The sequence below is a fragment of the Galleria mellonella genome, unplaced genomic scaffold, assembly GCF_026898425.1.
Source record: "Galleria mellonella isolate WM207_F2 unplaced genomic scaffold, CSIRO_AGI_GalMel_v1 utg113, whole genome shotgun sequence".
Lineage (NCBI taxonomy): Eukaryota > Metazoa > Arthropoda > Insecta > Lepidoptera > Pyralidae > Galleria > Galleria mellonella.
Genome location: NW_026441975.1, coordinates 694345 through 721397, shown reverse-complemented (window position 1 = coordinate 721397; position 27053 = coordinate 694345). Strand labels below are relative to the sequence as shown.

The 27053-nt window shown below is 33.9% G+C and overlaps 2 protein-coding genes across 16 annotated transcripts in view; one reads left to right on the top strand and one right to left on the bottom strand.

Moving 5' to 3' along the window:
* Nucleotides 1-27053, top strand: part of LOC113513032 (kinesin light chain) — a 63044-nt gene that overhangs the window by 7706 nt on the left and 28285 nt on the right. For 13 of the 15 annotated variants that reach the window (XR_008252679.1, XR_008252680.1, XR_008252672.1 and 10 more), the window contains exons 1-3: nt 2649-2787; nt 5415-5599; nt 23854-24067. Coding sequence is in view for 9 of the 15 variants with exons in the window: in XM_052893400.1 (XP_052749360.1) it covers nt 5571-5599; nt 23854-24067 (243 nt within the window). In the remaining 6 variants the exon portion in view is untranslated. Of the gene's footprint in view, nt 1-2648; nt 2843-5414; nt 5600-23853; nt 24068-27053 lie in introns of those variants that run through there. The other 2 variants (XM_052893385.1, XM_052893393.1) reach the window with 2 other exon arrangements.
* Nucleotides 16766-20024, bottom strand: LOC128200312 (uncharacterized). Its single transcript, XM_052893378.1, has 2 exons — nt 19422-20024; nt 16766-18897 (listed from the first exon to the last, which is right to left on the bottom strand). Exon 2 carries the CDS (start codon nt 18890-18892, stop codon nt 17021-17023), a length of 1872 nt encoding a protein of 623 aa, XP_052749338.1. The 5' UTR covers nt 18893-18897; nt 19422-20024; the 3' UTR covers nt 16766-17020.

The following is a 27053-nucleotide window of genomic DNA, read 5'->3' as shown; positions in this document are numbered from 1 at the left end:
TATTCATTAATATAATGTTTTTTCTGCGCCGAATACAGTAGTATATTACGAAACGATAACGGACAATGATAATTTTGTAATACGACCTGATTTACTTGATGTGCACTTGTTTTACATCATTATATTATATCATTAAATATTTATCTGTTTTAGAAAATCGTTATAAAGTTAATTTAAGTTTACTTATAAATTGATAGAATCTGTGTACAATAACAATTGAAATAAAAGTTTCTCCATTATGTATTGAACAAATTATTGTTGTTAGAGAAAGTTGAATTTAGTAAATAAGGTTTCTTTTCACTTTGATCTGTTATCATTTTGTTATCTCGCTTAGGTAATATTTTTTGCACCTGTTCTGTTCGTTGTATTTGGCAAGAAACCTTTCACTGTGCTATTGTTGTAGAATAGTTACTCGATTTGTTTTACTGACTATGATGGAGTAAAAGGGCCCAAAGCCCAAAAGTAAATGATGACCATTTTTTTTTGTCTCCATTTGTTATTGTGTTACATGTCATGTTTATGATAGATTTTCGATAGTGTAGTATTATATAAAAAAGATAATTAGTGAGATTTTTTCAATTTTTTTACGAATGTTGATAAACCCATAAAGTTAAACTAATGTTCATTTACAAGAGTGTGATTGACGCGTTTTTTTTTCCTTTGCTTACAAAACTGTAATTGTCAGTATTTACCTTCCCAGACTCACTGGCGTCTGTTTTATTGATTAATCTGACCTTGTACTTAGCTTATGTAACTTTTCAGCTTTCTTCGCATCTTGTCATGAATCGGTTTATTCCTCTTGCCGATATTTACTATTAAATTTCTATCTATAATGCAACTCTTACATTCTATATTTAAAATTTTGTAGATGGTTTAAAAATATTTATTACTGCTTTCGTTTGCATTTGTCTTGTCTATAATAGTCTTTCAAACATGATTTTAGCATTTTGATGCTATGTCGGTTTCACTTAAATATTTGACCACAGTGACTTGTCAAAAAATATTCACCGTACTTCCTATTCGTTTGTTCTATACTTAAAATGTTTACAATAAATAAGATCGGTACAATTCTCTAAACCTAAAATCTGTTGTAGATAAGTATCTCATTATATTAAATGGGAAGGAATATATATACTAGCAAGATTATTCACACATACATGTTAATGACTTTACAGCGACCAATGTCCGCTATTTTGTTGTGAGCATTAAGTATGTCAGTGTAAGAATCAATGAAGTGTTCTGTCCTTGGAAACAGTCCTGTTTGTGTGTGTAGCGTTAAAGATAACAAAATTGGATGTGTTGAATTAAGATATTTGTGATCCAAATTGTAAAGATACTGCATCCTATATGTAATTAATTACAGTAATTACAAGACTTTTTTTCCTCAAATAGAGAAAACCACTTTAATTTTGACTAAAGTAATATGACCATATTATAATATAAAGACCAACATGTCAGTAAATACTATTACGATTCTAAAAATAATTATTGTAAATGTCAAAATAAGCAATATGCTTAAATATACATTCATTAAACTGCCGTGTTGTATTTTTGGCATAATCGCATCATATAATGAACGATTAGAAATTAAGATTCATATTCTTACTTAATACATACCTTAGAAATGGGAATGTCTTTTAGTGTTAATGGCGTCTCCTTTATTAAACTCTATTACTATGTTATTACACGCTGACATTGCGCTTGTTACTAAATTATTGACTTGCGAAATATATATATATATATATATATATATATATATATATATATATATTTCAATTATATATATATTATATTATATATATCTAGTTTATCTCTTGATCATTTGAAGAAAATAGGGAGTGTGAATATTTTATAACAAACGTTAGTCTCATAATAAGGAGTATATATATATATATATATATATATATATATATATATATATATATATATATATATATATATAGTTTATCTCTTGATCATTTAAGAAAATAGCTTCGCTTTATTGAAATTCACAAAAATATAACTTGTTTATTGTCAAGGGCTTGTCTAGGATAATGTAAGAGACTTAATTTAGGAAGTGTTATTAATCAGTGCAACTTTATAATCCTTAAGTAAAAGTATTGTTCCCAATTCCGTAGTAGTTAACAGTTCACTTATCATGATTCATGGCATCCGTTGCACTATTTATGTGTGTGTGAGTTCGTACGTGGTCAGTATTTGCATCACTGCGCATGTAGTCGTAGGATCCATGGGTAGATGTGGCAGGGGTTGCCATGCCACCCCAGTTAACGCGATTGGAAAACTTTAGGGCGGTGCAATGTTTCGTATAACGAGATTTCTTAATGCTTATTATTTTCTTCTTCTTCTACATTGGTTTTATTTTATTAAGGCTAATTTGGTATAATTTGTGTATTTATCTATAAAAACGTACATTTGTACGTTTATTTTAATATTTATTAATTTCGTTGTGTATAATGTAAATGATTATAAATGTATTACTTGATTTTAATTACATTGATTATAATATCATTTGGATTATTAAAAAAGAGTAGATATTTATGCATTATCGTTATTTATATATTTACCTGTCCGTCACTGTTTGTACTATCGACTCGATAATGCTAATCGAGTGGCGCTTGCCTGCGTGCGCCACACTAGGCCACCCCAGTCGATTCGTTTTAGTACGCATTTGCTTTTAAACGCAAACGGACGTATCGTCAAAGTATTTGTGAACCGGCATTAAAATTAACATATTTGCAATCATTTACGCGTTCAATAAACAGTGAAGACGTCCAGAAATTCTCTAATGTAATTAATGTAAAATTTTGTGATCGTGCATTTGTTGGAAACCTTGGAAGTTATCGTAATAAGATGTTTGCTTCATTTAGAACACAATTAGCTTTCATGACTATTTTTGCTGTTTTATTTTTCCATTCACATGTTACTTTAGTATCATCTTAAATGTGTTTTTGTTCATCAGACAATTGAATTTATATTTTATTACATTACAAATGAGGTATTAGAAATCGATTATTAAATATAACATGTTCTATTGTGAAGACCTACAGTGGGCATGTTATTCAGCATAAATTTACCTTGAAAATTTAGTCTATTAAATTTTAGTAGTAAATTTAGGTCCTATAATTTATTTAATATGAACGTTTACTAAAATCACAATTTGAAACATCATCAGTGAGATAATGTAAAAAAAATTATAATACAAAGCTGTTTTCTCCTTGTCGGTAATTAAAATTCTTGTGAGTGTTTCTATTATGCTCGGACACGATATTTTATCAAAGAAAATGTTGTTATAATCTGTGCCTTTAATTTAAATTGATTTAATTATTTCTGTCCATCAAGTTCAAGCAAATATGTATAGTAGCGATACATGGTGATTTGATATTTAAGACTTCCGATTACTTTCCAAATAGTTAAGTTTTATGTGAAGCCATTTTTAAATGTGTTTAACCGCTTTACATAATTTTACATACTTAATGTTTAAAATCAAATGTAGAAATGCCATTGATGGATGATTTCTTTAATTAATTTACTATTTGCGCACTTAGAAATTAATATTAATATTATAAGTATTTGAATAATGTTTGTAAATAATTCCATTTTGAAAAAGAAATGAACACAATAAAGATAGAAATGTCAAAAGTAAACTTGTAAATGTATTTTAATATTTGTATGGATTCTTAGTTTATTTAAGAAACAATATCAAACTATTTCTTATGAATTATTAGATAATTGATGGTATCAATTAAAAGTATTAGGTATGCGCGGTATAACGAAAGCTTATAATAATACTAAATCCATTACATATAGATTTAGATATACGTATATATATCTAAATCTATTTGTAATGGATTTACATATACATATAGATAATTAGAAATCCATTTCAATTTTGATTGACCTATTTAATCTCCAGTTTTTATAGGCACTTAAAAGATCGGCGACATCATTTTGCATGCAGACAATGATGTCAGTGACCCATTTGCTGTCCACAATCGTTTTATATGTTTTAAATAGATTTGTACTATCAACATCGATTTTGTTGCTATAAATTTAAATATTATATACACTTTCTATTGTAATGTGACTACTTTATTCTTTTTCTTTCTTTTTTTATTCGCTTTTCTTCTGCTTTCACTCTGCATAGTTTCATTATAAGTAAAAGACAATTAAAAATTAGCATACATACCTGTGTTGCAATTTCATATTATAATCTGTTAGAATTATTATCCTTTTCTACTGTTATAAAATGAAAGTATTAAGGAGTTACTATTTTAAATGCTTGTGCTATAAAAATTATGAACGTAATGGAAACTACATACAATAAAATGAAATCAGTTACCGGAAAGGTGCAGAATGTTGCAATTCGCTCGCTAGATGCACTATTATCGCATGATTTCCACCTAGTCATGCGTTATCAAAGTGTTTCCAAATAGTTAGAGCAGGGATTGCCACAAATATAAATTGTGTGTTTTAATGAAAATCATATCATTCTAAATGAGTAGGTATATTATATTTTTTTATCCTTATCCAGTATGTCTTTGTACCCACCACACGTTTGCAAATATATTTATCTTTAAAAAATTTAATTATTTCATTCAAGGTTTTTAAACGATTAATAACATTCATTTTCTCGTAGAGTTTATAGGTATAACATTAAACTTTTACGAAACGTACACAGTGAGTTCTTTCATCTAAATTATGACTACAGAGGAAGATAATTAGAAATTTTGTTTTATGTATACTGTGCGTACTGTAACTATATTAGCGATTTAAATTTACAGTAGTTTTTTTGTTTTGCATTGTTGATTAGGTTTAATTGCTCGAAATCCTTGGATAGAATTTTATTAGACGATTTAGATTTGAAGTTTTAATTTTTATTATCAGTGATTTTGTAAATTTAGTGTCTTTAGCATGTTAATATTTTATCAAAGTTGATATGAAGCAAAATAAACAATGTACCGATATATTAACAGCGTATGATCGAAAGAGATCAACGACACACGGAACGGAAAGACGCGTAGGAGTCCATCTATTTTAGCACATCAGTTTATATTTCCATCTCCTTCTCGCGTTACCAAAACGTATAATGTTATCGCATCTCGTTAAGAAATTGTGCAACAATTGGCAAGATATTTATTTTCTAACACATCTGTCCCGAAATTGCACGTGGCGTGGAAGACCTGAACTGAAATTGTCTAGTTGTGCCTATTCTATTCTTCATTCAGAATGTGTTTGCGTTATACTAAATTTAAATTGATTGTTGTACCTTCATTATCTTTTATTCCAAATATATCTTTGTTTTTGCATTAGGTAAAGTCTATTTTACATCAGTAGAGTCTTGTCCTTCCAAGGTCACTAAGAAATGTACTCATGCGATGCGTGACCAACTCTATTATGTTTTAATTCCGTTTCAGTGGACAGTATTAAACAAGTAGTGTATTTTCCTACGTCTATTATTTAGTAAGTGCAAGTATTGTAATTGTGATACGTAACGTTAAGAATGCCAGTCGTAACGTCCAATTAGTGAAGTGAAATGGATTAATATTTGTTAGTACAACAACTGCTGTATAATGTCGAAGACTTTGAATGCCTATAGAATGTAAGTATATTTTTTATACTCACGAATTTTACCAGGTTTTCAAATATTTTGACAAAACGAATTCAAATGTAATTAATAGTCTAACTACAGCTAGTATTTAGAATTGAGATTGATATATTATTCGATTTGGTATGTTAAATATACCAAAACCAAATATTTAAAATATATATATGTGTATGTTTTCTCTAAAGATGAATAGTAAATATAGTAATTTTTTTTGTTCTATATTATTGCACCAATACTAATAAATAAAATATCTAGAGAAAAATTGAAAGCAATTGGAAATACAAAAGGTGGACGTATCGCTAATGCAATCTCTTCCAGACGACCTTTGGGAATAGATTTGAAAAATAATAGTGAAGCTGTGTGTAATAACGTAAGCATAAATATTTTAACTACTGAGAACTTATCTGTTGAATTTAGTAGACCATTTCGGCAGTGTTCGCAATTAAAGTGTTAATGACGATTGTAGAAGGCCTTATATAAACAGCTGTACACAGGACTAGACTTATTTTTTGCATTACGATTTCAGTAAGCATGTTTTTAAAACATAACTAAAAATATATATATAGCATCATTTCTCTCAAACGTCTTTCGTCCTTCAGCAACAATCGGTTGTCCTTGGCCTTTAGCGGAGCTTTCATCCGGAAAATTATCGGCTCAATGCATCAAATTGAGCTCGTTATAGATATCAGTTACCCGAAGAGATTTTCGGCTACTGATGAGGATCGTTTTACAGAATTACGAAGGTAGATAGATAGTAGAACATGTGTAACAATTTATGAATATTATACCTATTATCTTTAACTGAATGATGAATTTAAGTTTTTATGTCTTTAGCTTGACAAAATGTGACAATGTAGCTGTCAATTTTCAAAAACAATTTAACATTTTTATTGTTTCCGAGTGATTATTTAAAAAGTGCTCTGCTAGTGAACTAGAACGCTATTCATAGAATACATTGCATATAAATTTACTGTTAAAAACTTTTCACGTGTTTAATATTTTGTTTCAAAAATTTTCAAATAGCTTTTGTCATGAAAGTCCAAATTTTTAGTGACAGCTTGATAAAAATATTATTGCATAAACATTTTAGTTCGTTAGTAAAGCACTTTTTATATAATCAATCGGAAACATTGAAAAATATTCTTCTTTCAACTTAAATAGCCACCACCAATTTTGGTTGGTGAGTTTTTTTTTTTTATAATACTTAGAATAGCAAACAAGCTGACGGTCCATCTGATGGAAAGTGGTAACCGTTGCCTATAGACATGAGCAGTATTATGGACATAACAGAGTCTTATCAATGTCATGGCTAGGGAGGCACGGTGAAATAGTCTTATTTTTGTGGTTCTATAATCTGTCCGGTAAGAAAAATGTTCAATTGATTTTGAAAGTTGTCAGATATATGACAAACATTTCGTTATGAACACGATATAATGAAGCGATTTACAAGGAAAGGAATTTCTCAATTCGTTTAAATTTTCCGGCTATGCTTTACGATTACGTCGCCAGTTCTGAACGTATTTTGATAATTATTTTTGCAATCGATAACGTTTACTCGGGAGTAGTGTTGCTCTTATATTATTTTTGTAACGAATGAAGTTGACGTTTTTCTTGACGAAAAAACTGCTTGTTGCGAAGCAGACACACGATTCTGAGTTCTAAAATCAAATAATGTGTGTGTGTGTGTGTCACGATCGAACTTTTTTTTGCGGAGTAAAATGTACTTGTGTTTTGTGTGTCTGAATTATACTGGAGATGTTATACGTGACTCCGGTGTTGGATATTAGATTCGATTACAATCCTGAAACATATCCTATGCATAATAAGTAATTTGTTGTTGTAGGTAAACGATATTCCCATTACCTTAGGTGATTCCTTAAAGGATATTTGTAGCTTATAATTTACATGCACCGGTTTTTAAACTCTGTGAAAAAAAACGTTCAAATTACCGAAAAATAAACCGTCAGCCAGGATGAAACTGGGGTCGTAAAGTTGGCGATATTCTCGTCTGCCGTCCGCTGGATTTTATTGCTGAACCTGTGGTAGGCTATATGTCTAGACGCATCGATTACCTAGCCTTTGTCCTTTGTATGGAAAAAAGTAATTGCATTAGGGTTGCCACATTGTCCTTTTCTCTGTGACTCACGTTACACTACAAGTGAATGTGGTTATTTTTATTGAAGACGGCAAGCAACACTGCGATGTGAAATGGTGACTCAGTGTCTATTAATTGGCGATGCATCAGTACGCCTTTTCAACGACTTTTGTTTTGCTAGAGACAATAATAAAATCAATAGTATCGTGATTCATAATTATTTTATTATTAAACGACATCTTACAAGCGGAGGTTGTCGATTTGTCTGATTTTGATTGTATGATTATATTTATTTTATTAAAATTATAAATTGCTTTTTTTTATCATTGAAGTGTTATAGTTACTTCTATCTGGAGTTCCACAAATAATTACGTTTAAATGCGTGATTATTATATTTATAATTTCTTGTCAATATTCTTAACACCTGTATTAATATTTATTTCGTTTTTGTACAAGAGACGTGGGTGTTTTCTAACTACAATTTATTGGATGTTCAATAATTATAAAGTTATTAAAACTAGGTCATAAATTATTTGATTTTATAATCAAAGTAACGCACAGATAGAAAAATGTATATAGTTGTATATGTAATGTCTAATATAATAACATATATCATAACATATCTTTTTCCCAAGCTCTGAAATAAGTTTTGTTTTGACGTATTATTGTATTTTTTTCATTCTATCTCTGTCATATTGCAGTATCATATGTTAGTCAGTCTGTATTGGCTCATGTCCAAAGAAAAAGGTATTTCATAAGGTTTATTTCTAACAATCTTGAGAGAATCTACCCCTTCTGTCTCCTTTCTATTATTATTATTATTATTTTTAAATTTTACCAAAATTCTCATCTCCCCTCTTAAGGAGAGGAGATGGCAACTAACCCCCGGCAGAAGCACAGTCGGCCGGGGTTCAGGGCCCCAGGGAGAGAAACCGGCGTACAATGCGGGCAGAATCTAAGAGCACCGCTTTCTGCATCTTTCCCGGGAGTGAGCCGCCTCGGAATCCCAACCGTCTGAGATGTTGTTCCAGACTGGTTGGGATAAGACCGTTCACCGACATAACGATTGGGATGATTTCGGTAGATGTCACCCCCCACATTTCGGTCACCTCGTGAGCCAGGTCGAGATATTTTCTCTTCTTCTCGGTTTCGGCTTTCACGAGGTTCTCGTCATGCGGTATGGTGACATCCACCAAAAACACCCTCGAAAGTGCCCGGTCCATCACCACGATATCAGGTTTGTTCGCAAGAACAGTCCTGTCCGTGATGATGGATCGGTCCCAGTAGAGCCTGACGCTGTCGCTTTCGAGGACCGGCTGTGGCTCGTACTTATAGTACGGCAACCTCTCATTCGCGAGGCCGTACTTCAGAGCTAGCTCTTGATGGAGTATTTTGGCTACCTGGTTGTGCCTGTGCAAGTACTCTGTGTTGGCAAGAGCTGAACAACCCGAAAGCACATGTCTGAGTGACTCTCCAGGATGGCGACATGCTCGACAGATGTCCTCAGTGCCATCCTTCAGAATGTGCTTTCGGTAATTGTTCGTCTTAACCACCTGATCCTGTATTGCACAGACAAAACCCTCGGTCTCTCCGAAGAGATCACCGAACTGTAGCCAGTGCACGGAGGTCTTCGTGTTTACGTACGGCCCGTGAAGGGCTTTGAAGAACCTTCCGTGCAACTCCTTCTCTTTCCATACGGCCTCCCGCTGAGAGGTACCCAAAACTTCGGGTTTTCGCCAGTCCTCTTTAGCCAGAGAAAGAGGGGTGAATCCTTTGTCACATTCTATGACCTCTCTATGCAAACCCTCGTCTCTTTTCTCCAGAAAATATGTCCTGAGGCTGTCAATCTCGCAGTTGTGCATGGTCTTAACGCTTAACAAGCCTCGACCACCAGCTTTCCGCGGGATATACAGCCTCATGACTGACGATTTCGGGTGATGCATTCTATGGAGGGTCATAGTTGTGCGGACTTTCCGATCCAGGGCTTCGAGTTCGGTTTGAGACCATCTGAGCACGCCAAAAGTGTAAAGGAGTACGGGTATGACCCAGCCGTTATAAGCTCGGATTTTATTGGCGCCCAACAAAGAACTTTTCAGTACTCTTGTAAGGCGCGCAAAAAATTCCTCGCGGACTGACTGTTTCATATCCGTCTCCTTCACACCGATGTTTTGTGACATGCCCAGATACCGGTATGTTTCAGCCTCGGAGAGGGTTTTAATATTAGAGGGATCTGTGGCGATCCCGTCAGTTTGAGTGACCCGTCCCCTCTGCACATGGAGGACCGCGCACTTGTCTATTCCGAGCGCCATCCTAATAGAGCTGCTATAATCGTTTACGATATTTAGCAGCTCCGTCAGGCGTTCGACGCTCGGAGCTAGCAGTTTCAAGTCATCCATGTACAGAAGGTGAGACACTCGTGTACCTCCTCTCCGATACTGAAATCCAGTCCCCGAATTCTCCAGTAAAGTACTGAGTGGATTCAGGGACAGGCAAAACCAAAGTGGACTCAAACAATCGCCCTGGAATATTCCCCTCTTTATCTCTATCCGGTCAGCGGTATCCGTCAATCGCTCGCCCTGGATAGTCAGGATCGTCGTCCACCGCCCCATGCATGCCTCCAAGAACACTCGAACTGTACCGTCGATCTTGTACAGCTCGAGTATCCTCCGGAGCCATGAATGGGACACGGAATCGAACGCCTTTTTATAATCTATCCAGGCGGCGGAGAAATTCCGACGGTTCCGCTTGACCACGTGGCCAGCGACAGCATCAATGAGGAGCAGCTCCTTCGATCCGCGGCTACCGCCCCTGCATCCGTTCTGAGCGCCAGATAGGATCTTATTCTCGTACACATGACGAGAGATCTTAGCGCTCAGAACGGATGTTAACGTCTTATATATTGTCGTAAGACAAGTGATGGGGCGATATTTAGATGGATCCGCGGTATCGTCCGTCTTAGGAGCTAAATGAGTGATCCCGGTTGTAAGGAAGTTCGGGAGCGTCCTGTTTTCGAGGGCACTCTGGAATTGCACGGCTAAGGTCGCATGGCTGGCCGAGAACGCCTTTAACCAGTAGTGCTGCAATCCGTCGATCCCCGGACTTTTCCAGTTCGGAGCCCGACGGATCGCGGCAACCACGTCTTCCTCCGTAATGGCAATGGCGTTCATCGGCGTTATTCGAGCACATGCTTCCTCAACATCGTGCATCCATGCGCCCTCCTCATGTTCCACAGGTTCAGACCACAGCTGTCTCCAGAAGGCGACGAAATTGGCTGTTTCGGGTCTTTGTCCTGTGGGCTGTAGTTTTGGGCGCTCCAAGTTCCTATAGAACTTCCGTTGATCACTCATAAAGAGGCGATTCTGTTGATACCTCTCAACCCTCTCAGAGTACCGTCGGAGTCGCTTCCCCCATGCAGCGATCTTCTGCTTCAGTTCATCTATGCGCTCCGTAAGTTTGTGCCCGAAGTCCGGCTGGAACAGACGTACCCCTGTCCCTCCCCCTGGCCGCAAAGGCCTCTTTTACGGAGCGCATAATTCTCGGGCGTGTGTTGCCCTCCCTGAAGCAGAGCAGTCTACCAATGAGGACTCTGGCCTGGGCGATCCGTCGTTCAATCCTTCTTTTCCAGGCTGGTTTCATATTATCCCTTTGGATATTACGTCCAGCCCGGGGCATTTTTGCGCCGGTATATCGGCATACTGCCAACGCAGCGCCAAACAGGATTGAACTCGTCTCTCCCAGGTCACCGCTGCCCTCAAGGTACTGAGGCAGCAGTCCATTTGTGGCCTCAATGGCATCCCGCGTCGCCACATTTGGATATATCCGGGGAAGCTTCGGTCTCTCTTCGAGGGGAGTTCTTCGGATCTCTAGAATCGCCTCCTCTAGTATGCTCCTCATATGCTCTATATCCTGGGAAGTTGTTCCGTCCGCATCCGCTTCTGAAAGCGTTTCGGCAACCACCTCTACGCTAGGTAGCACGTCTGAGATTGGTTGCTCTACGGTCGCGGAGTTTGCTTCTGGAACAACTTCACTTCGCAATCGTTCGAGTTCGGTCGCGCTAAACATACCAGAGCGCTGTATGTACCGAACTCTGTCGGCTAGGTTCTGTTCCGAGACGGTTAGATCCGGTAAAAGACGCAGAAACTCGCGGTGCATTACTGCCCGGTATCCTGTTCTGCCTGTTTCTGTCCCTGTAGCCCTGAAGAACGCACGCATGAGGTCCTCATTCATGGCTCTTGTCCACCTCATGCGACGTGTACCACCAGTGGCGGGCACCGATTGCTGGGCCTGTGACGGCCCTGCCGGCGCCAAGCCAGCTGATGTCGATGGCGAGGGGTCGGACCGGCCAGGTGGTGGGGCCGGTCGGCTGGCTCGCATTCTGCCGCGCCTACCGCCAGTTGTAGACGCGCCCCGGCGACCCCCGGGCAGCGACCCTATACTGTCTCCGTTATAATTATTCGCCATCTTTATTTTTGCCATTGCCCCTTTAGCCGCGTAGGTTTTATTTATACGCGTGACCGCCTTCCACGTGAGCTAGATGGTGAGCTCGGACGCGGGGTTGGACTTTGGAAGGCATTATTATTTATTATTATTATTATATATATATATATATATATATATATATATATATATATATATATATATATATATATATATATATATATATTACTTAACATAAACGTGAATTTTTTTAAATTATACCTATGATATATGCAACGACCGTTATTGATTTTTCTTCTTTATTATTTCAATACTTGACATAAAAACGTAAAACGCAAAGTTACATTCATATATATAATAGTAGCAAAGATTTTAACATATACAAACACTCTAAGCTCTGAAATTGCGTCTATACAAATGTCTAATTTTCTCCTGCTACGCTGTAACGTGGGTATGAGGGTTGTAGCCCTTGGTAACCATGGCGACCGGTGTTTTATGTGCCCCACGTTGCCCGTTCCTCCCACCGGCAAAGAGGTAGCGCGATTCCGGCATGGTTATATTATAACGTATATTAACTTACACGTGTCTGGTCAAATTGAGTGTTACTTAGGCCCTTGGTATGTTGACGTATGTTTACATAATGTTTTTTTTTTACACTTCATTCATATTCACTATAAATATTCAATGAGTGATTGCTTTACGTAATAATTATTCTATATCTTTCATGTAACAAAAATATTGTTACTCACTTACGTTAACAGCTCATTAACGTCTCACTACTGAGCACATGTTGCTCTCCATAAAATGAGAATAATATTATAGTGTACCACATCGATTAGTCGGCTTTTAAAATTATCCCTTTATTCATATAAATAATAAACTTATTTTAGCTATTGAAGTGTTTTTTTTTTCTTTTTCTTTTGCATAAAATTCTTAATATGAAAAAAGTGACAAGATTTTAATTTTTATGAAAGTTAAAGATTTATATAGTTTTCCAGTATACATAGAAAAGTATATGTATTTGCCTGTCCGATTGTCAAATCCGTGACCTTATGTACACAAAGGGGCTTTTTAACCATTCGGATTTAATTATTTTTTCGATTTTATTCTTTGGGAGAAAATGTTCCGTTTCATGAATATAATCGTTTAAAGTTTCAGTTTACAATGAGAAATTTGTATATAGAACTTAATTTTGCTTTGCAACAGCTCTTTTGTTCTGCAATGTCAAATTTGTTGTATATGTTTTGATATGGTTTATGTCTCTAAATCTCTACAATCAAAAAAACCTAATATAAACTCTATAAATAATATAAAAAAAAAATTATCTTCCAAATCTTAAATACTATCTTTTAATTACGATGTTTGTATGTAATTTATCATGTTAATATTTTTATATTTATTTATTTAACTTTATGTACATAACAAATGCCGAACCTACCGGTCAACCCTGGTGCAAACAGATATTTGGTGGATCGCTGCCTGTTCTGTTAAGTAGAAACTTTATAAGGATACTGTTTTTATAAAGTCGATACTTTAAAATAAAACGGAAACTATATCAAAACATATTATATTGCTGCAAATTTATCTGAAATTATTTGAGTAAATATCGGATACTATTGAGTTTGTTTTTATTATTGGCACTCTATTTAATATTTGTATTGTATGTTGACACTACTTCGCTACAAGGCCAACCTCTAGATATATGATTTACGTCATATGGAGTTTGCAGTAAAAAAAACATGTAATGAAAAAAATCTTGTGTAGATACGCTGACACAGTTTACAACATTCATTTTTAAGCCTAGTTTGTCGCGTGTGTATATAGTTATCTATATAAAAATTCCTAGGGCAAAGAGATGGACAGGCGAAGCTATCATAATCCTTAGATACATCTTTTGAGTCGTTTCTTATTATATTTCGCCATTCGTCATATTCGTGAACGGGTAATACTTGTATGGACTAGTCTGCATAAATCACTATTACAAATTTATTCTATTTCTTAGCGTCTATTGTATATTTAATAATATTTTCATTGTTTAACTTTATGCTATTTAGTATTTTATGTTTACGCTAAATAATAAACTTGTGAAATTCTATTTATTTATTTGATATAGGATTTTATCGGGTCAAGCAGTAAGTCCCGGTCACACGGACAAAGTCGTGGGTACAGTTATAGATATAACAATATATAAAGTTCAATGTACCCTATCAGAACTAAGTTATCGGGATGTGCGTGATTTTACTTAAATGTAATACAATACAAATAAAAATAAAACATTAATATATCCCTTGACATAAATTAGTTCACATAAAGAAACAACAGTTCTATGAACTCTGTACATTATAATACTTCTATTATATTTATGGTTATCCATAATAAGCGCAGGAAGTACTATTAACCCAATTTCTCGATATGTGTCGATTTACATAATAAAATATTATCACGTACCTACCTAAACTATCTGTGTCATAGACAACGGTTACCCATCGATTTCCTATGCAGATCAGAATACTTCGATCTTATTTATGTGACGTGATATACATATTTCATTAAAAATATTTAATATACAAGATATGTAATCAATTTGTTCTTTTGTAATTGATTTTTTATGATTAACAGCAATTTGTTTTATACACGACTTCAAATAGTAATATGTAATATTCTTTGTATCGGAAATTCAGTGTTAATGACATTTTTACTATAAGTTAGTAAGTATAACATTTGACAAATTGAAATATGTAATATTATTCGTTTTCATTGGTGTAAGAAAGTGTAAGTAGGCGGCCTAAAAACTTAACACTAGAGGACGCTATCCTCAGTCATAGGATTAGTCAATATTATGGCCACATTAGAAGCTTGACAAATGCGTTCACGGACACAACCAATGCCATTTATCCGTCGGTAGTTTCTCACGGCAAACATCCCATACCTATCGGCGCACCCCTGGTGTTTCGCAACTTCCACTTCCACAAGTACAACCCAGAACTCAATAGCATTGGGTGCAGTCATGTGGTAAAAAATGATACCAACCACATCCTTTGTGGTTGGTATCATTTTTTTGATACGATAGTTTTAGTACAAATCAAGTTAAATAATTCACAATATAAAAAAAATATTGTAGCTCTTTTATGCGTATTAAGGTTAATGTTGAAGGCTCTTTGTTAATCTGTGACTTTGCATACAGTAATTTAATATTGTATTGTAACTATATGTTTAATAATGAAGATTAACCCCGCCGTTATTCATAAAAAACGTCCAACCACTCACAAACCTAAATTTCGATTTGTAAAAGTGACAAAAGAATAGATTGTTTAATGGGTGAAAATGGAATAGTAACCCCGCCTGAGTTAACCGCATACGCTGGCGGAGCACCAGTGGAAGATGATAGGTGAGAATGAATGCAGGTCAGTTGGCACACCATAATGAATTCGACAAGAATTAACCATGATGGTTTCCAGGGGGAACCATGTGGAGGTCGACCTGTGAGCGTATATTGCTAGCAATGGGGCTATTTGACCTCATTACTAACAATCCTTTTCCCCCGGTAATTGTAAGATTCGTAGGCTTTAGTTTTTATGAATAAGAGGGTAAATCTGTATGCAAACTAAGTAAAAAATATTTATGAAATACGTTATTCGTGTAGGAACAAAATTTATTACATTAAACAGTTGTCCACGATTTCGTTCGCGTGTCCAGGATATAAAGTAGTTTATGTTTTTCTCCATGCCAAATATTACGCGATATTAATAATCATTATATCAGCCGTTAACTGTGCACTGTTGAACATAGGCCTCCCCCATGGGGGGTTTTACGCGTAATTGCCACGTTTTGCAGACGGTTTGGAGTATGCCAAATTGCATGAAAATTGTTCGAGTTTTAAGGCGCCAAGAGATAATAGTTTATTTCACAAATTCACATTTGCAACTAGTAAATTATGATAATTGGTTAAGTTATTAAAGTAGGTACTCATATTAAGGATTATTATTTCATATTTCCCATAAGTCACATTTGGTGTATTTTAAAATTGTCTCAATACTGAATACTTACCAGTCTATCTACTTGGCACCAATGATAACTATCTTCCTTACTTTCGAATCTCAGCTATGTATCTACATAAAAGTGACTTCAGAAAAAATGAAGAGAAAGTAATAATTAATTGTATCTAAACTTAAATCAAGTATTACAATGGTAGTCTTTCATCTGTCTGTCTTCGCAATCATGATTTCTGTGTCTGCCAATCTATATTGTAGATCATCTTGATACGCTACGTATACTCAGGTTACGAACTTTTTCTATTCCAAGTTTAATAAGATATAAAGTGAAATTTTAAATTAACAATCAGTTGCGTTATTTGATAGAAATTATCATGGTGTCTGTGCCTTTGTCCATGTGAAATTCAAAATAATCTTCCAATGTGTATGTTTATTCTTAGCTCGAAATCATTTCTTTTTACGATTTGGTTCAAATCTACGCTGTAATTCTATAAAAGTAATTCATCGCTATTGGTTTATCGTTTTCAACTTTAATAACGTGTATTTTGCTTCTTATTGTACTCGTATTTGCTTTCTTAATGTACGATGTACACCAAAAGTGATTTATTTCGGTATGTTAATTACTTGTATCTAGAGATGGGCAATCCACCTGGGTGGGTTTAAAGTCTGGTGGGTAAAAACCGGGTGTTTTGGGTTTATTGGGTTTAAACCCCATAAACACCCAAATTTTTGGGTGTTTATGCTTTTGTACTTCATCATCGTCATCTCAGCCGCAAGACGTCCACTATACTGGACATAGACAATATTATTATGCAGCCTACAGAATAAAAAACTTTTAATTTGATTTTGAGTTTATTAAGAAAGAGATGAAAGTAAAATGTAAAACTACAGTCAATCACTGTCAGATTCAGAGTTATTACAAGCGATGAATTGTATAGGTTCGATAGGCTCTATTTCGTCTAAACTGTTATGTTCATTTACTTGCTCAATGAAAGCTTCTAAGGTATTTTCTTCATTAAACTGAATGTCCTCGCATTCAGCTTTATGTTTAAGATTCCAGTTATAACAAATGAATGAAATTTTTTCAGTTCTTTCAGTTGTAAGTCGATTTCTTTTGTTATTATGTATGTAGCCTTGGATACTAAAGGAACGCTCAGTGGCTGCCGAAGTACAGGGAGCTGATAGAATACGAATCGCTACTTTGCTTAACTCAGTGGAACCACAAATACCTTTCCACCATATTAGGGGCTCAATGCTATCTAATGAGCTCCATACAAATCCTCTGGCCCAAAAGTTTTCTTTAGCTTTATAACACGCCAAATCTGCCATTACATTTGACAAACTTAAGTGTTGGCTTAAATTGTAGATAAACTCCATACCCTTAAGTTCTTCCTCTTGAGTAAGTTCGACTCCTAGAGTCCTGGGGTCTAGAATATATGCTGCAAAATGTATTGGCCTCATTGCCATATTGCATCTTGAAGATACTGATGTTAGAATCTGCTGTTTGCTTTCTTCGCTCAATGTCGAAATCTCATTTAATGCAAAACGTATCTTAGCTTGTACATCTCTAAATGTAATGTATGTGCGATGCAAACGATTCTGGTCGCTCTCTAAGTAAAATATGCTTTCAGTGACTGGTTCCAAAATACTTATACATTCCCCTGTCTTCGTCCAGAAATCATCACTTAGAATTAAATCTTTAATATCTCTTGAAATTACCACATCTTCTCTAACTGTTAATATTTGCAAAGCTATCTTATTTGCTTTCAAACTTTTTAACGAAGTAACATGACTTCCCCATCTTGTAGCACAAGGCAATTTTAGTGTTTGTGTAGAATCTTCACCCTGCCTTGATTTTATCAACAAGGAACTTAATCGTTGACTCCTTTTAACAGTTTTTATTATATTTATGGCTTGCATAATAAACACAGTTACTTCTTGTATCTTTACAATATCTTGGCACAACAAGTTAAGGATATGTGCACAGCAACCGAGAGGAACAACATGTGGATATTTGAGTTTTGTTAATTCGAATGCCTTTTGTATATTTCTAGCGTTATCGCCAATAAGTACAAGAAACTTATTTGCTCCATACACTTTCATTACTTTTTCAACTTCTTGGCTAAGGTATTCACTAGTGTGAGGATTACTTTCTGTATTCAAACTTTTAACGTATGCAGGTTGAGGTTTTGATATAAGAAAGTTTATTATTCCTTCATTTCTTAAATTAGACCAGCCATCGCACTGAAGGTGTAAGTAACTACAAGCATTTAGTTCCTCATTTAACTCAAAACGCATTTCTCTATATATTTTATCTAAGTATTTTGTCGCTAAAGCTTTACGTGAAGGTATTTTAAATTTTGGTTGCAATTTTTCGAAAAATTGTATCCATAAAGGATGTTGCACCATCGATAATGGCGTCCCTGTTACAAATATAGCTCTCGCTAATTCTGTTTTTATATGATCATCGGTGTCTTGAAACTCAGCATTTATTGTAGTGTTAGCAGACGACGAGGGGCTTATAAAAGAATCATTTGTCTCTATCTCTGACAGTCCAGACATTTTGGTTTTGGACGAGCTATCTTTTATAAGTTTCATAGAGTCTTTTAATGTTTCTGGAGATTTTGGACAAGTGATAAGATGTTGAAGCATTTTGGCAGCATTACTGAATTTGTAGACCTTATTACAAAGCTTGCAAGAAACAGACTTGTTTGGTAAAGTACGGTAGTGCTCCCATATGCGTAAATCTTTAGGTCTCCCCATTGAACCTAAAAAAATGAACGATGATTAGTTGGTCTGACGAAAATTCAACAATAGAGTGCCTATTTTTTTACAATGATTATTTCTTGTTATTTACAATAAATTTATTAAAAAAATAATAAAATAAATACAAAAAACCTTTGTAAAATTACATCTCCTCGGAGGATTAAACGCAGACGCTAGTTTATTATCGTATTGTTCTGTATTTTTCTCAGCAACTTCTTTAATTCGATTAGGTACTTACGCATATTATGTTAAAAATAAATATCTAGTACACATCTTAGGCTATCCACCATTATTATCCAATGACGACTCTCAGCTAACTATGCACTATCATCCAAAATAAACGTGTATGGAAAATTTTATCCCAGTCGGTTGAGGATTGAGGATAATTGCATCAACATACGAACATACCTACATACTTTTATTTACATAACGCAAGCTAAATAAAAGCTTGTAATAATACATCTAATTTTAAGTTAAAATTGTTAAGTGATCATGATATAATTGTATCATTCAAAAATCCACTTACCTTTAATTATTTCTTGTTAAGTATAAATATTATTTCAAATCTGCTCCCTTAATATGCACTTTTTTACTGCTTTTCCTACCTAACACGTTACCAGGAAGTCACGTTACCAGAGTCAGAGTAATAGTGAACACGTTTGACAGTGATTGTCGTCGCCTCATATTCAGCGTCGACGAATAGGGGAATCCCCAGTCATAATGTATTGCATGCGTGGCGGTCTTACTTCAAATCCATAAACAAAGAGATAATTACAGAACTCGATACTAGATGGCGCTGTTTTTGTTTGAAGAAAGTTTGCGGGCTAAAATACATAGAATTTCATCAATGACTTCCACAAAGAACAACATTTCTGTTTTTTCTAAGTCCGTATCTCTTCCGTATATTTCATAAGATATAAGCTTGGGCTACATTGTTATGCAACGTGATTTTGTCGCTGTCTTGCTAGCAGGGTTGACAGATATACGATTTAAATCGTACTCATACTATTATTTGTCTATTTTTTAATGTACGATCGTAAAGATTATGATCGTAATTCGCACAAAAACATACGACTTTTTGGTTACCTGGCAACATTTTTATTATGAAACGAACATGCTCACATCATCAGTCACATGCAACAATTTATTGGGGATTTCCCTTCACATCTGGCAGTCCTGCTTGCTAGAATATAGGTAAGTCAGCCACAGTTACTGACGATCGATATTTAAAGGGTATTGTTTTTGTGCTAAATATTTCATAAAAACGTTATTTAATACTTTGTGGATTATTAATTTAGTTGATAATCACTGGAAGTAAAATGGATGCTAATTTGAGAGATCAAGATCTTCGTATAAAACAGTTAATAAAAGAAAATCTACGTAAGTACTCTTTTTATACCTAGGTAGGTAAGGTATAATAAACACAAAAGGTACTTAGATCGCGTGTGTTCGAAGCATTTATTCTAATAAATTTAATTTAAAATTGTAGAAAGAAAAAAATGTCTGCCAAGCCGTAGCCGAAGCCGATCTCCAAATATATTTGGCGATAGTGAGACCCAGTGTCCAGATGATTTACCCAGCGTCGTCGCAACAAAGAAAAAAAACGAGGATAAAGTAAAAGAAAATTTACTGAAAGAAGAAACAAACTGTTCTAAATGCTTAATTTATGGAGAAGAGGATAAAAGAAATGAGTATTTCGGACTGTTAGTGGCTCAAGAATTTAAATATATACGGCCATGTGTGCGAACGAGGTGTTATGAAGAAATTTTAAAGTATCTACGGGAAGCAAAAGGCCAACATGTTGATCAACTGCAACATGAAAACACTGAAAATTAATTACTTTCATTTTATTATATATAGATTTTTAAAATTTCCTGAAATATTATTAGTTAACGTTTTATTTAATATTGTAGAATTGATCAATACAATTTATAAAAATAATTTATTGGTATTACTTACATATTTTCAAAAAAATACGTAAAAACCTATTTTTTTGGGTGATTATGGGAGTTTATGGGTGTTTATTGGGTTTTTACCAAAGCACCGGGTTTAAACCCGGTGCTTTGCCCATCTGTACTTGTATCTCTACTATTTCTGTGACTAGCTATGAGATCTGATTGTTATTCTGACATACATAAACCGATAAACATTTTAGGTATTGCAGTGTCCTATTGTTTTAGATAGCTGTATGCATTTCATTTTGTCTCTTGGAGACTTATTAATTGAATTAATTAATATTTTACTTATTGACAACGAGTCAGATTTACTGTTTAAATTACTCCGATTCCTCGCAATGTCTATTTTGTAAGATCTACTTAAGGGTTAGAGATTGTCCCTGAATTTATTATGCAGACTTTACATAATGGATTGATGTAAAAAGGCGCACATCAATGAAATATAGGCTGTAGCAAATGGACAATTTAATTCTTTAGATCTTTTAATTTCTCCTCTTCCTGTTTTTAGTTCGACTAATTTTTTTACCGTGTTAGTGTTCTAGCTGTGTTTGCTTTATTTTTAATATTTTAAATTTTATAAAATAAAAGACTTGTTGACAGCTAGAAAAAGAATGAGTTTTTTTTTTTTATTAAATTCAAATTAGACTCGCACAAAGTAGCATACAAAACAAACAAAAAAGCAATAGTATAAAAAATAAAAAGTGTGTACCGTTTTCTGCTCAAATGAAACGTAAATTTAAAAATATACGGGTACGTAGGATGAATTTTTGTTCGTGATCATGAATCTATATTGTATTTATTTTTATTTTATTTATTAGGCGCACATAATAGAAGTTCACAAATACAAACTAAAATTATAATATGCAAGTACATTAATGTATTGATCGGGTAAACTTGCCACAACATGTGCACACAGCACGATGATAATAAATGCGACTGCAACAAAGCAATTCAGTTGCAACTATTAGTAAAAAAATTAAACATAAAATTACAGTGAAAAAATTACATATAAAATATATCATCATTCTATATTATGTATATATGTCATATACTAACAGTCTCTTGTTGTATTACGGTATATTGTCACCAAACATTATACCGACTGAAATTCTTGATTTCATTGCAATTGATTTGACCGAATCAGTTGAGCGTAATATAAAATACGCAGTGTTCCTTTCAGTCTTTAATGAAATTATGGTTGTCATTGTATGAATCAATTTTAGTTTGTATGTGTTACAGTGACAAGTTTATCATTTGTCATAAATATATTTAATCATACTTGGGTTGTTGACGTTTACAATTAATGCAATATAAAATATGTTAATTTCAGTCTGTTACATTATCAGTTACGTCTATTATGGTATCGTGCTCATTCTGTTTGTCATTTTATTTATATATAAATTTTATTTTTATATTTTAATCATTGAATTATGTATTTGCCTCTATACTTACGTACATACAAGTGACTGTTCCTTTCTTCTGTCTATAGAAGAGACCTATGGAAATAATAGATTGATATTTCAAAGTAGTAGTATTCAATACTCACCAATAATGACATAACACATTATGTCTCACAGTCAAAACAACATGTTGCAAAATTTTGTGAGATGAGATGTAATTAAAATTGATAGCTCCGTGTTTGGTCTCAAAGTCGCGTAAGAAAATTCTTTTGAGATAATTATACTTTGTTGTGTATACTGATTTCTTATTATAAATGATACATACAGTAAAGTTGTAGACTGTCTGTACACCCATATACAATGTATTAATATCTTCCAAGATATTTAGGAAACATTGATATATAGAGTCTTACTAATAATAATTAGTAATAAAAGTTATATTGATCAATACTTTTTAGAAATTTTATGTCTGTTTATATATCGGTTCCGTGCCATCTAGAACTGGTCTACTTAATTGGTTTTGCTATTTTTGAAAACTACGTGTATGAAATAGAGGGCAAAAGCTAGTTTTAACTATTAGCTATGCTATGCTATTAGTATACTCGTTCTTCTTAGTGATTATAAGAAATTATTAAGAAGAACAACTACCTAAGACCATCATACTACCAGTCGTTAACTGTCTACTGCTGAACATAGCCTTCTCCCATTAGGGGGTGTTTGCTAATAGTTGCCACGTTTGGCAGGCGGGTTAGCAACCTCAGTTATGCTTTAGGTGATGTCTAAGAGTTAAAAATGGCCTTTATAGTAAAATATCATTAATTATGGTATAGTTAAGTGAAAGTGTGTTATTGTGTTTGTGATTAGTCATACGTAATATAAGTTGTATAATAGATAATGATTAGATAAGAATAATCTTTGTTCATATAGACTTGTTTACAAGCACATTTTAATCGTTATTTTTTATATATGTAATAGAGTAGATTAAAAAAAAAAATGTTTTGGATCTACAATTTAATTAATAGTTTATATTTTTTTATACAAATTAGAATGGTAAACAAACTGACGGGGACTACCTGATTGAAAGTGGTAACTACCGCTAATGGTATTGAATGGACATTACACTTTTGTTTTTGTGTATAATTTATATTTATTTATTTATTTATAGCAAGGCAACAGATTACAAATTAATACATTTATAAAATAAATATTACATAAAACGGCATTAAATTTGCACTCCAATAACTGCTCTGTATAACATTCGATATTATATACATTAAAAGAATGACGGCTATAAATTTAAAGTAACAAATTGGCAGCCTTAATGTAACATTGCAAGATATATAGACTATATCTATCTTAGATAGAAATATTATTGCAATTATCGTGGAAATCCCCACGATAATTGCAATTATTTATTTTTATAATAATATGCAGCCCATTATTCATTGATAAAGTGTAATTCTATAAGTGAAATAATTTTTGAAATCGATTTACTACTCGGTATTTGTTGAGTTTATCCTTTACAAACAAATAATATAATTATTACTCTTCATAGTAAAGTTTAGATAATGTTGTATTAAACAAGACGTTTCTTTGTTGACAGAAAGAAGATCGAATCCTTAGGCAGGATGACGGCGATGACGCAGGAGGAGATGGTGGCCGGCGCGAGGACGGTCGCGGCCGGTTTGGAAGCGCTGCGGGCTGAGCATACGCAGCTTCTCGCTGGCCTTGCAGCCAACACCGACCATGAGCACGAGAAGGCGTCCCTGGTCAGGAAGAGTATAGATGCCATCGAACTGGGATTGGGCGAAGCACAGGTTAGTTTTTCTTTATGCAATATAGAGTGACACATCACCTGATGAAAAGAGCTAATCCTTACCTATTGACATGAATAGTACCACGAACATAAAAGAACATAATGTGAAGCTTAGGGTACACCTTATACTGTGTCGATCCTAAGGACTAATATATTATAATTTGAAATTGGTAAAATATAATTCCTGTACATAATTATCGGAGCGGTACACTTCTTTCGTTAGGAAAAAATTTTTCATTTTGCAAGAAAATAACGAAATTATTGAAAAGGTTTTAAGTTTCATGAATAATTGAGCTTCTATTATGAATAACTTGTACTTTGTTCTATCTATACATTTATATAATAAGTCCTCTATCTGTTTTATCTACATATGACTATAGATATTAATCTTAAGAACAAATGAAAGAAATACATATGTTTAACATAATAGGAGTATTATAGTGACCTTTGAATCCTGGTATTTGTATAAAATCATATATTTGATTATTTATCCTCATACGACCAGTGAAATTGTTATATTTGCAAGAGTAGAATCTCTAAAAGAAATGAGAGGGAGAGAGAGAGAGAAATTTTTTAAACTACATATATTATTCAATCAAGGTCAATTTAGTACATGAATTTGATGTTATAAATACGTATTGACTTTTATACAAACTCTACCATACATAAGATTTAAACGCTTTATAGATAATAGATATTTTCGAAAGGGTTTAATATGCGAGGAACGTCTCTTTACAAGAAAACTATGAATTTATAACATTGTTATCATCATATCAGCCTTTAATTGTCCACTGCTGAACATAAGCCTCCCCTTTGGGGGGTTTTGCCAGTAGCTGCTATGCTTGACAGGCGGATTGGTAACCGCAGTTAGGCTTTGGAGATGTTTTAAGAGGGATACTGCTGCCCATCCCTCGTCCTCCCTTAGTCGACTCTTACGACACCCACGGGAAAGAAAGGAGTGGCCTATTTTATGCCGGGACCACACGGCTATAACGAGGGCTACACTGAAAACTTTTAAAACTGGCTACTTGAAAGCAATATAATAAAAAAAATGTTAAAATTTTGAAAATGGAACTCTTTACGAATAATACTGAGTATATAATTTATTCGTTTGCCATTTGTTTTACGGTTTGGCGGCAAATTGAAAATAGTCTGTGTAACGTTATCATGAACTTAACACGAGAAAATTTTCGTGCGATGATTTTTTATCACTTTCGATGTCATCTAAGTCAATAAGAAAGTTATGATAAACTACGATTGGCCTATATAAACGAGTTTAAGTTGGTGTAATTATTGTTGTTAGGTACATACAAGAATAGGATAATTTTGATCCTAAAATGTAATACTGTATATACAGTATCAAAATAAGATCCATTATTAAGTACATAAGATATTTTTAATTTTTCTCGTGGATGTGTGAGCAATAACAGTGCAGCTGACGAGTTAACAAAATATAAATTTAATTGTTGGGAAAATTTTCTTGCAACTAAAAATATTCGCATTTGTTTATAGTTAAATTCGACTTCATTAATTAGAGTATGATTTATAATGTTCACCAGTCACGAGTCTCTACCATGTGCTAAGAAAAACAAACAAAACGTGAACAGCTGTGGTTAGTGCTTGAGATTCTATCTCACGCGGTCTACTATATTCTGTATTATTTTCTAATATAACTTTTATAAAAATTATATGCTATATACGTATGTCTGCATTGTGGTCTGCGTTGGTACAAGGATGACCTTGGTATAATTTTATACTTTGTATTTCCAACCGTGTTTGCCCATTTACCGGACCTACTTACATAAAACATATATAAGTATTACAATTCTGTTTCATTGTGTATTAAAAATAATTTGGTGTATTCTTTAAATTTTAGTTAGTTGGACGCAATTAAGTATTGAATAACTAATTAAGGTATTTTAAAAACGAGGAAAAAATAGAAGTAAGCCGAGTAAATCTATGAAGCTAAAATACAGTAGTTAGATCCTTATAGTATTTAGATCTTTATTAAGAAAAGATTTCCCGGAATTACAAGTACCGCGAGCACGAGATAATAGGTTCCGTGTAAATGAAGTCGAAGGAAACAAGGAGCTGTCTAATAAAGGAAATTTCATGGGAGTGATCGGAGAAAGAATCGTAATGAACAATTAATCACTTTGCCGCAAAATGCACACTATCAGAGAAATCTAATACAAATAAAAAAGACAGGTGGATAAAGACTCGACAAAGATACAGAAAACTTGATTAAATAAGTTTATTTATATTGTCGTTATGTATATTTTTACTATTAAATCTTGTATAATTAAAACAAATCCCTCGACACCCCATTTATATTCATTAAAATGTTTAGGTTACGTTACGCCACAGATCCGGATATACCTATCTACTCAAATACATGTTTACATGATAATATACATGTTTACGTAATATCCTTCCTCAATGATCTATTAAAGTCTCACTGCTGGCCTAGAGTCCTTACATTGAGAGGAGGATATACCCTACTATTATGCTGGCCAGGCGGCCTGGTATAGGGTGTTATTTCGAGACTTGCACTAGTGTGTTGCGTTTTGTTCACTTATCTGACGACCTTCGAGGTGATTGTTTGCATTGATTTAATGCATTAATCACCTTCCGGTGGTCGCGGATTCAATCCTCGCACAGTACAAATATTTGTATTCATGAGTAAGTTTGTTTATTTATTTTACCAGGACGTGTAGTTTTCAATAAGTAAATAGTAGTAAAAAAGGCGGTCTTATTGCTATGCAATCTCTCTCTCTCTCTCTCTCTCTCTCTCTCTCTCTCTCTCTATATATATATATATATATATATATATATATATATATATATATATATATATATATATATATATCAGTTATGTAATTCTCATAATACAGACTCTGCTTAGACGTAGATGGCGTTGTGTAATACATCATATTCTGTGGATAAAGAGGATCATATTGTATTTTTACTTCGTAACTACACGAAAC

What these genes read in the sequence shown, in the direction of transcription:
- LOC128200312 (XM_052893378.1), bottom strand. Translation starts at nt 18,892, where the DNA reads ATGGGGAGACCTAAAGATTTACGCATATGGGAGCACTACCGTACTTTA.